Below are 12,173 nucleotides of genomic sequence, written 5' to 3' on the forward strand. Positions count from 1 at the left end.
CTGGAGAGTAAGATTCAGACCATAAAGGACTGGACTCCTCCAACTACCCAGATTTAGGTCAGAGCTTTCTTGGGCCTGACTGGGTACTACAAGAAGTTTGTTAAGAACTATGGGTCCATTGTGACTCCTCTTAATGATCTGACATCCAAGAAGATGCCCAAAAAGGTTCAGTGGACAGAATCCTGTCAAAAGGCATTTGATGACCTGAAGAAGGCCATGTGCTCTGCACCTATCCTGAAGAGTCCTGACTACTCAAGAGAGTTTATTGTCCAAACAGATGCTTCTGAGTTGGGAGTGGGAGCTGTGCTTTCACAACTTAATGTAGATGGTCAAGACCAGCCCATTGCTTTCATTAGCAGAAGGCTGACCCCCAGAGAGAAACGTTGGTCAGCCATTGAGAGGGAGGCCTTTGCTGTGGTGTGGGCCCTGAAGAAGTTGAGACCATACTTGTTTGGCACTCACTTCAAGATTCAGACCGACCATAAGCCCCTCTTATGGCTTAATCAGATGAAGGGTGAAAACCCCAAACTGCTCAGGTGGTCCATTTCCCTACAGGGGATGGACTTTACAGTGGAGTACCGCCCAGGGACTGACCATGGCAACGCAGATGGTCTCTCCAGGTACTTCCACTTAGAACATGAAGACACAACTGGTCAAGGTTAGTCTAATGTCCCTGCGTTTGGGGGGGGGTTGTGTAGGAGAGTAGGGTCTGCTATCCTATGGTCACCCCAAATTTTTGCTTTTTGCTTCACTGGTTTCTGACTTAATGTGGCTGTGGGCCTGCTAATCAGACCCACAGCCTGCTGTTCTCTCTCTAAATTGTAACCCATGCACTCTAGGTGCATAACGAAATTGGAACTGGTTCACCTTATTGGCCCCTGTAACAGTGTACCCAGGTACCCAGGGCATAGGTGCTTCCAAGGCCTACCAGGGGTTGCAGCACGTATTGTGCCACCCCTGGCCTGGCCTCCATATTTGACACAACTGGCTGATCACTCAGCTGGGGTAAGTCGGTGTAACCACCCCTTACTTAGGTGTAGTATGCCTATACCTAACTTAAAATGGACACATATGTTCCTATCAGCCACTCCTATGGAAGGCCTCATCAATCCTGGAGGCAGAGTGCTTGGAAATATGTGAGATGGTGCTCTGGCATGAGCTGAGCCTGTCTGCAGCTTTCGGAACCATGTCCTTTAGCTGTTTCATGATACTGCCATACCATATACTCTTAAGTGCATTATAATCCTCGCGGTTAAATGCTATCTTAGGTTTGGCTTTATCAAAACATGTCGAGTAAGGTGTCATACGAATTGGAATACTACCCCCTCGCCAGTTCTGGCGACGGGGGTAGCATTCCACCCTTCTAGAGGGACACGACATGTACCTAGCCTGAACCCCGGCTAAAGTTAAACAGAGCCTCAGCATCACAAGATGGATGCTGCCACCGCAGACACAAGTCTGACCTCCTGCTGCTGGGAGTCCTTCCAGCGAGGGCAGCTTGGACAAAGGGTTTCCTGCCTTGGGAGGTGCTAGCACCACCCCAGACAGGATTTTGTGTATTGGGTAGGACAGGGCTGAATAGAATCAGACATGCCTGGGGCACACAAGGTGTCCGTGTGCATAGGCCAGTTCAAACCGGTGCTGGGGCTTTCCTGCCCCAGTCCTGGCGCGAAACTGGACAAAGGAAAGGGGGTGTAACCACCCCCCTTCCTGGTTCCACCCAGAGGAGGGACCTAGTAGGTGATCCGGCCCCCCAGATTCGAATAAGAGTGGGAGCTGTGTCCTGAGACTTCAGATCATCCTGAATCAACTTGAAATACAGAAGAAGACTGGACTTCGACATTCTGCTGCTCAGAAGACGGAAGAGAATCTCCCTTGTGGCCAAGGAGTGACCACCCTGTGAACACAGGCACCAACCAGCGATTCGACGTCTGCTTTGCCGCCGCCTCCTGCCGGAGCCCGAGCCCAGAGCCTGACAAGACCCAGACTCCCAGACTTCTCACCGCCCGATCCACAGTCCCTGAAAAGAAGGGACCCGTGGAGGCACCGAGAGACGTGGGACCGGACATCTTGGAAGACCCCCGAAAAGCTGACTGCGCAGCACCAGAGGCACCCTCGACGCTGTGCTTTGGGGTTTGAGAAGCCCCAACCTCGAGCAGCCTTTGCACCAAAGATCAGCCCCCCAGCATCTCCACGATCTGCGTGGGGCCCTTTTGCACCGTGCTACTCAACGCGCCATCCCGGCCACTTGCCACGTGGCTAGCGGCCATCTTGGCGACGAAACCTACAACTTTTACTGCAGGTCTGGTTGCTCCAGACTTGCCCCTGCTCCTGTGAAAAGGAGCACCCGCTCTGACCTTGCTGGTCCGAGTGACAAGCCTTTCTTGATTCCTGCGTGGCTTGCATTAGCCAAGGTCTGTTTGCTTCCATCCGGTTGCCGTCACCGCCAACAGCGAGAAGCCTGCGTGGGACAGCTCGTGACCGACTCCTGGACGTCTTCGACCCCTCGTGTTCACGTGGCTGCAGAGAGAAGCTACACCTCGACGCCTGTTTGCACCCGACATCGCCTGGTTCCAATCTGGTTCCACGGTAGTCACTGGCTAGTGACTTTGAACATTGTCCCCTCTGCTTTCAGGTCTTCACGACTTCAGATCCTCCCTTGGATCCACCGGAACTCTTCACCTCGAGCCGCCTGCAGCATCTTCAGCTCCAAGCACCATCGACCAGCGTGACGAAACCCGACACTACTTCGACCCTATGCACCCGCTTCCTGTGGGTGAGGTAACTCAGCTCCGCCGGTGTTCCCACACTGGTACACACCTCTAGGGTCTGTGTCTAAAGTTTCACTCCTCTAGGTCACTCGGAAGGTTCCTTTTTAACTAACTTTGTAACTTTTACGCACCATTGACATTGCATTGGTATTGCGTGCGCTTTCCGCAATGCACCCGAGTCCCGCGGGCCTTTCCCGACTTCATCACTGTTAGTCCCGAACAGCTCCAGCGATTCCCCAGGCCCTAGGCCTCTTCACTTTCCCCATAGTGGTCCTTATACCACTATTTTAGTATATGGTTTAGGTGATCCCTAGGGCTCATCCATATTCGTGCAACTTTTGTGTATTTTAACTGTGTTTTGTTTTAACGCTTGTGCTTCTGTGCTCATAAAGAGTATAGGGTATCTTTTGAGAAATAAATCTATATATATTTTCAATATATATCTGTGTGGTGTCCTTTCATTTGGTATTCAAGGGGATTGTGTATGGTAAAACAGCTTGCTTCACATGCCTTTACAGAGTTTAGCCTAAGACTGCTTAGTCCATGCTACCCCTAGGATAGCTTGTCTATAAGGTTGACTTTACAACCTGCACCATAAGGGTTGCTTGGCATGGTACAAGGTGATCACTAGAACTAGTGAGCATCATATACCAGGCCAACTTCTCACAGTTGCCAATTGCAGTTATGTTTCAGCCACGCTTTCCACTGAAAAGGCATTGTTCGATTTGGCCACATCTGTGGTCTATGTGGAAGGATCCACAAAAAATGTGTCTCCTGCAGGAAACTTTGTAGATGGCTACAGCAAAACCCGCTGAATGGTTGTACTCCAAACTGGGCATGATTGTAGAACTTCACTCAGAAGGCATACTTTTTATGGAATGGTGTAAATCCATTCAGTAGTTTTTGAGTTATAATCAGGCTTTTCAAAACCATGATTTTTGTTAATCATATTTCAATTTTATAGATGTCAAACAAGTAAAGAAAGCCTCTTCTTCTGGTTTCTATTCCATACACGATCCATGTAAATAAAGAGTACTCTGAAGCACCACCTCGAACAGAAGACAGACACAAAACAACTTTCTTCACCAGAGATGCATTTTTTCATTTTAAGGGGCCCCCTTTTGACCTGCACAGAGCATCAGCGACATGTCAAAGCTAATGGACAGAATAAGGAAATTCTGTAGAAATGAATGGACAACATATTTTTCATCATTCTTTCCTGGTCTACAGATCTCACCCCCCTTGAAACTGTTCTCTGAACATTCAACCTGGTGGGCCTCACAGAGAATCCTTCAAAATATGTAGTGACCGCACCACAAGTAAGACAACATTAGAGTACACTATGGAAAATCGCACAATTCACCATCCTAACATGAAGAATGAAACACTTAAAAATATACCCACATTATATAATAAAAATCCTCCATAATAACTTGTTAAGAAATCAGTTTCACAATAGGAGTTCTTGGGGTGCAGCCCTACAGAGTGCATGTCATACCTTATAGGTGGAATCCTAACAAAGGTTCAAGTTGGATCTCATATGTAGTGTAAAATGCAGACAGAAAGAAAAAGGAAAAGGAAAGAAATATGACAAACTTACAGGATTTTTTAAAAACTATTTCTTTTCGAAATTATAACAAAAGTACCTAAAAACGTTTAAACAAGTGATACCCTTCTTGGATTCGATTATATTATATATATATATGCTCAACAACTTACACAAACAACCATAAAGACAATATACTGTGTAAACATAAAAAGGTGGCTGAGGAAAAATTACATATATTTGATTTGAACAAGACAGAAACAACACATAGCTAGAATGCGTCCTCTTCAATCAGGGCCACATGCAGGCGTCAATCTTGTTTCGACCATATTAGAATTAGATGTTCATCATCAGGAAAAACAAGAGCTTCTAATTGGAAATTCGATAAAAGTCTAGAAATGAACAAAGGGGTATCTGAAAAATTATTTGTGTGCTGGGGTCACATCATAGCACAAGATCAGTCATTCCAGCCAAATCGAGAACGAAGGATGGATAAAATTAACTAGAAATGAACCAGTTTCAAAAGGAGAAAAGGCCAAAAGGAATTAGTATCTAAAGAACCCGTGATTGTGATCAGTATTAAATTCGAACGCTGTTACAAAGATCAGTGGAATAAACAAGTGTTCAAAAAGTAAAACAAAGAAGTGCCAATACCCCGTACAAATAGGTACTGAATAAGAACCAAGAGGTAGATATAGAAAGAGAATATTTCCTATACCGGAATAGCCAGGGAAATAACCAAAAAAGTTAAAAACCTATGAATGATAAATCCACAGCATGAAATAAAAATAAAAAGATTTCAGGTACTTTTGTTATAATTATTATTATTTTTTTTTATTCCTGGAATTTTGTCATATTTCTTTCCTTTTCCTTTTTCTTTCTGTCCCTTTTCTCTCGACTTTATCATTTTTCTGTTCATTTCTTTGGTATTGTTACTTTGCATGTTACACTACTTATGAGATCCAACTTGAACCTTTGTTAGGATTCCAGTCTTTATTTTGCCCCAGGTTCAGGTCTTAGGGCTGCCCCTGTTGGTGGTTACTAATACCCTACAGATGACCATGACATCTGAGCCATTATTACTTTTCCCCAACATCTCCCTTCTTTTCCCATTATGAAATGAGACCTTTGGGGTGGAGTTTAGGGGCTGTGGCATCACAATTCTCAGATGGAGCACACCAATCCTTTTCATTCGCCATAGGCTTCTCCAGCATGAATTATTCTATTCTACCCTTGAGAAGGTCAGCCTTGATCCAAATTAGGACATTGAATAACTGCAGTATTACCTCTTGGGGCAGCACTTTACTTTTCAAATAGATTAAATCGCTATGCAGTGGCTTGTCTTGCATAAGGACACTAACAAGTATGACCTGTGATGGTTCTTGCCTCTGCAGTCATTTTCCTCTACCGTAATGCACAAGGCTTGCTCCTCTCCAGGAAATGGTCATTATTTTTCCAGTTCGCGGCTGCTACTGTCATCAGGCCACATGGTTTGTGAAGGATGCGTTACTGCAGATGAAACTACCCTAATACCATAAACAGGTCACATAGAAAGCATGGACAGGATTTTGGAGGCACAGTCCACATGGCATGGCACATCAAATTTCCGCGTAGCATTGAATCTGCAGGAGTCAGCACTGCAAAAAGCTTGCATTCGTACATTAAGCTTTGTATGTTCTATTTTCTTCACAGGAAAACATTTTTGGGGAGGAAAAACCTTTCTCTACATGGCCTTAAAAGTGGGGTGTTCAGGAAATTTTTGAGGAGTAATGTTTCTATAAAGTTGGGCTATAAAATCTATTGGGCATGCAATTCAATGACCACTAGATTATTACTTTGTGAATTTCACCATAACTTCCTAAAGTAAAGCCACCCCTCCTCTTCCCCCACACACACCCCTCCACATTCCTGCCCCTATTCAAGTTTCACGTAGGTGTATAAATGTCTGCAAATCCTGTTATTTATTTATTTATTTGGATTACTTATAAAGTGCACTGTCACATAACTGGTATATTGGCACTGTGGTACTCAGTGGTGGGAGAGAGAGGGGTTTCTTCACAGTATGACAGTTGCTCTGACATATGGCACTAAATTAAAACATCCTGCCACACGATCTAAACATTTAAAAAAAGACACGTTTTAATATAGCAGAGTCTAGGATATTGGCATTCACATGAGTGTTGGCACACTTAAGTGTAGCTTAAATAAGCGAAAGAAATGTGGAATCAAGCACACCAGTTCTGCAGATAGCAAATCGAATAGGTATTGTTGAGAGTGGACGGGCTGTCAAAATATGAAGAACCAAAATGTAATACTGATGGAACCATTCTACAACCTCGATGTACCTTAAAAGGGCAAAAGGAAAGAAATTTCATGCGTAAAAGATGTAGCAACAGAAGAGTTTGCGAGTCTCCCCATGTGAATAAACATTGCGTGCTAGAAAAATGCATCTTATTTTGTAGCAGCAAAATTAAGGCTCCCTGGTGCTGTATGAGTTGTGGGTTGTCTGGAGCGTGGTGTAGTTAATACTCAGAAAGCAATCACTGAATCTTGGCAGCTTTTAGCTGATTGACTTATGTATACTCTCACAGAGATTTGACATCTTTGTGAAACAAAGAGCTGAACAAGAAGGTCACATTACCCATCGCAATTACAACATAATGTGAAAAGAATATTGGGGACAGTGTAAATGAATATATTATCTTGGATGTGCTTCATTCTTCATATTCACTGGAGAACGGTTTATTCTTCTTTATTTAGAAAAAGAATTGACTGAGATTCACAATTGGTATTTACATTCAACTTCAGCCATCAACTAGCAATTAAATCAAATGCTGCCAGAACAAAGATTGTAAACTCAATGCCTTTTGTATTTTCTTTTGAATAACATTGCCCACTGTACAACAGACTGCCTACACTTCGATGGGAATTACTTCTCCTACATTGCGGCCAAGACCTGGAACAAGCTCTTGGTCAACATAAGACGCGCCCCCTCTCTGCACATCTTCAGGAAGACCCTCAAGACCTGTCTCTTTGATTGACCGAAGCTGCTTATCCTCTCCCTCCCCCTCCCTGTGCCTTGAGACCCTCACAGGTGAGTAGTGCGCTTAACAAATCCCTGATTGATTGATTGATTGATTACTATGTGCTGGGGTGTATACTGATTCAGGAATCTCCAAAATGTATCATCCACCTCTGTGCTTTTTGGAAAACGTCTGTCTGTGTGAAAACCCTGTTAAAGAAATGCAAGGACTTGGGGGCATATTTACAAGCCCCTTTGAGTCACGCTTCCACCATGCAACATGGTGCAAGAGGGACGCATCTTAATAATGAGATTTATGAATCACGCAAGGCCACCTTGCGTGGCCCTGAGTGGCTTCATAAAACTCGAGTAATGCAACACAGCGCACATTGATGAGTTGCATTACCCTGTGCCAGGAAGCCGTTTCAATGAGTGTTCCCATGCAACATCCACGGATTGAGAAGCAATCCCAGATTTAACAGAAGTGGTAGACCTGGGAATACACCCAAAACATTTGCCTCCCCAGATGAGGAGTATCAAGGAGAGATATCTTTATATCTTTATTTCTCCTTGTTTTTTCCCCGATGTGTGCTGCAATCTGCAGCACCCATACACATGGAAAGAGGAAGAAGCCTCAGGGGATTGTTTTTGTGCAGGAAGCTGGCGCTTTCTGCACAAAATTCAGTTATATATGCAACAGCAGCAACCTTGCACCATGGTGCAAGGGTGCCTGCATTGGAGCTGAACAGCCAAAAGGGCACCAGTATAGGGGAAAAGGCAGGAATTTGTTGTATTGACTTAAATACGGATGTATGACGTTACAACGCATACTTTTACAACGCCTACCTTTTCAACGTAGTTTTTACCACGCATACCATTACAACGCATAGTGCTTTGGGGTGCTGGATAGTGAATAGTTTAATTTACTATTCCAACTCCAGTCCCCGTGGATAGTAGGGAAGGTTATTGGATGGTAAATGAACCTATTCCCTATCCTAGAGCGCCCCCAGAGCAATGCGTTGTAATAGTTTGCGTTGTAAAAGTTGCATTGTAATGGTAGGTCGTTGTAAAAGTTTCGTTGTAAAGGTTGTATACCCTTAAATACAGCTCATTCCAGCCCTTTCCCTTTCATGCTGTGCAGCACAACAAGGTGACTTTCTGCACTGCACTGCATGTTTTGGCCATAATTATAGCCCTTGGATTGAAATGTGCATGATATATGAGGTAAAGTACACTGACTGCACAAGTATATTGGAGGTCATAGATGAATCCCATGACAATGCAAGGCTAAAGATCTCATTATGGAGAGCCCACACTTTAATTAATCTAATGATCTGATTTTGATTTTATGTCAGCATTAATTCCTTTTGACAAATACCTCAACCAGGAAGAGAATGGATGGTACTGTTTAGTACAGTGTATGTTTATAGGACAAGGAGCAGTATACTACTCAGACTTCAGGTGCAAAACTTAGAATTCAACTTTTCTAGACACTCATTAATTTGGCTATTCTTGTGCAACTGTGTGAAGCATCAGCACACTCAATGCTAAATACACACCATTTTTTAGATGGTCCATAGAGAAGTCATGCAATGGAAGTCCATGCTTTTGATGGCTGCTGATTAGCCGCTTGTAGCGGGTGATGTCATTGCCGTACACTCCATGCATAACAAGTCCGTGCTGTGGTGGCTCCGTTATTGTGAACATCAAAGGATTCCTCGGAACGTCCAAGTCCACAGCATTTATTATCGCTGGATCAAGTTCTTTCATTTGTCCTTCCAGAACCTGGAAAGAAAAGCCAGAAATACAGTCTTAAATCTTAGGGAGAATGGACTTCATGTGGCATTGTGGAAAATATACTATTTTTACCTTGCTTCCATTCAAAAATCAGAAAATATTCAAACTTTCTTTTGTTTGACAAAGCGATTTTCTGAACAGTGTTGTGCGCTAACAATGCATGTTTTGCTACAGTTTTATGATGATAAAGTTGAAATGTTGCCGTAAACGGTCATGTTTCATTTACTTAATTAAATAATAATTTAAATTACTGAAAATCAGTTAGTCTGAGAGCATTCAGACAGGGATTCATGGGGTTGGGGTTGGGGAGGGGGAGAGGCACATGCCAGGAGAGCAAGTCACTCAACAGATGGGTTGAGACCATTGCTAGGCGCCTGCCTACCTGTATTTTAGGGCGGTTGCAGTAAGAGGTATGGAAGATTAGACATTGGTCTGTAATGCTTTGAGCTGCAGAGTTCATGGTAGTTTTAAAATATTTATATTCTGATAGGATGGTGTCCCTTTAAGGATTTTTATTTTGGTTGAAGGAATGTCTGGGGTGAGGGCTAACTTCCATCTGATACAGATAACGTTAGAACTAAAAGATTGCACACAGAACAGGTAAAAACACTAAAACAGAAAATGTTGAATGGTTTCCTTACAGTGATATTTCTTGCCAGGAACTCTGGGACTTCATCATTGACTGGGTTGATAATGACATAAAATGGCAACTCCACAGAGCGATGAGCTCCATCACTGACGTAAATCAGGAACTGGTCGCTGGTTGGCTCAATCCTTATGTGCCTGGACTGCACATAGTTTATGTGCAATGCCTTCATGTCCTTCAACTGAAATGCAGCTAGTGAGAAGAAAAGACATGAAATACATTAACAAGTAACAATAAAAATACACCTTACCCAACAGAGACTCTCCAAGTTACCTGAATTTCAATGCAGTGTGGAAAACTCAAATTGGGGTGATGAATAAAAGGTCATTTACATTAGCCAATAAGCATTCTGAGTTATTAGTTAAGCACAGGCTACTTTATGTTATGAACATGAAACTTTGGCGAAGTTATACAACTGAAGAAACTGTAGCGTAATTTGCTAAAGAACTAGTGAAAAAGAGTATGGACCTGTGGTAAGAAAAGCCAGCACCTTGACAGAAGTGGAGAAAAGATTTTCAGATTAGCTAGTCTTTGGAATGCTCTGGTTCAGTGATATCTAGATAAGGGAGGATATAGGTCTACTCTCTTCAGAGTGTGACATGCACTAAAGGACAGAAGGAGGAGAACACATTTGGGTCTTGTTGTTAGACGATTAAAGAGTGGAAAGCACCACATTTTGCCTGAACTTTGCCAATCAATTCTTGTCTTTTATATACCAGTTGCCATTATGAGAATATACAATAAAAACACTATCCATAGACTATTAATGAGTAAGTGACAATTAGCTGTCGACGTGGATAGACCTGGAAAACCTGAATAGGACAGCAGATCTTTGAGCAATCTTTTTTTAGAAGGTACATTTTTCTCTCTCTTAAACAACCAGCTTCAACAATCAAAACAATACAAATAATGTATTTTTTTCTTGTATGTCTTGGTAGATAGACACAAGGACTAACATTGATATAAGTCTTCATCAATGATAGCCATACAACTGGCACAGCTTATCCACTGTAAAACAAATCACATTGGCTCTGTGTTAACTGTGTTTGCACGCTTTTGTCAGTACTACAATTGTTTCTTTCATAAAACAATTTTTTTCAAAATGTTAGGGATGCTAAATAAATACAACCACATTATTAAATAAACCCTTGCATATCTAGCCATGCTAATGAATTGTAAAGGACTGGGTGCAGTGAAGATCTTTCTTATTTCCTGTGTGATTTCTCAAAATAAAAGGGTGACTCCGCCACGGTGTCATCCTGCGCTAAACATACGCTTAAAAAGTGTCAAGTGTCTCTTTGACTTTTAGCAAAACACTAAATCTACCCTGAGACAGATTAGAGAAAGGGACTAACATAATTTGCCTAGTTGAAGAATACAATTTGAAAAAGCAGCTACAGAAAAAAGAGCAACAATCAGGGACAAAATGAATCTGTGGGGGGGGCAATCAACCTGATAAAAAACAGGTGAATCAGACTGTTGGGCCAGATCATGCTCCTCTCTGAGCTCCCTAATATATGAGTAGAAAATGACTTCAGAGAAAATAAGCCAAACACCGTCTTGCTCTAGACGCTCTGAAAGCACAAACTCGGAAGACCAGCTTCTTTGTTAGGATTGAATATACCTCTAACCACCCCCTCTGTCATAGAACAATTGGTCTTGTCCTTGTATGATAGGTGCAAGAAGAGAGCTGAAATGCCTGATCCTCCATACCACTTTATTCCTTCCTTTGAAGTCTCAGCCTGACAATCCATACTGCACATAGAGAACCAACCACCAGCAGAATCAATGCACGAATGCCGTTGTTGCAATTACGCCAATGCTTGCTCACTGTCCTGGGCAAGGTAGATACATAATCCTTCCTGCACGCCAAGTGTGCCACCTTTGTATCTGCTGATGCAGAACCAGATGACCACATTGCCACTTCTGTGGACCCAAAGTCTCTCTCTGGAGATTTCTGTCTGCAGATGTAAGATGAAGGCTTTTAGCATTGTTTAATACCCCAGAAATGATTTTTAAACGGCAGAATTCCACTTAGCAACATACATTTGCTACTAACACCACCACAATGCAGCAATGAATCCAGGCTGCAATACACCACCTAGTATAAACTTGCAATATTTATTGCACCATTGAACTAATGCATCTTTGTAGTCCATCAGTACAGCAGAATGACAGATAGTAGTGGCCTCTTGTAGTGCATAGTGTAATTCTGCAAATAAATCCACAAACCACCACATATTAATGTCTTCTAGTACTGCAACCATGCTGGTTTAGAGATGATGCCAGAAATAGCAGATGGAAATGTTGCTTAGTGAACCAGGCATTCCACTGATTCTGCTTTTGTTAGCTTGAAGTATTGGGGACAGTGTATCCTTTGAAACATGTAAC

At 42.8% G+C, this 12,173-nt stretch overlaps 1 protein-coding gene across 1 annotated transcript in view; it reads right to left on the reverse strand.

Annotated features, from left to right (window-relative positions):
- Positions 1-12,173, reverse strand: part of FREM1 (FRAS1 related extracellular matrix 1) — a 792,938-nt gene that overhangs the window by 308,952 nt on the left and 471,813 nt on the right. The window contains exons 20-21 of the mRNA XM_078675906.1: positions 9,778-9,974; positions 8,899-9,124 (exon numbers count right to left, since the gene is read on the reverse strand). Of these exons, the coding sequence (XP_078532032.1) occupies positions 8,899-9,124; positions 9,778-9,974 (423 nt within the window). The remainder of the gene's footprint in view (positions 1-8,898; positions 9,125-9,777; positions 9,975-12,173) is intronic.

Source organism: Lissotriton helveticus, chromosome 2_1 (assembly GCF_964261635.1).
Source record: "Lissotriton helveticus chromosome 2_1, aLisHel1.1, whole genome shotgun sequence".
NCBI lineage: Eukaryota > Metazoa > Chordata > Amphibia > Caudata > Salamandridae > Lissotriton > Lissotriton helveticus.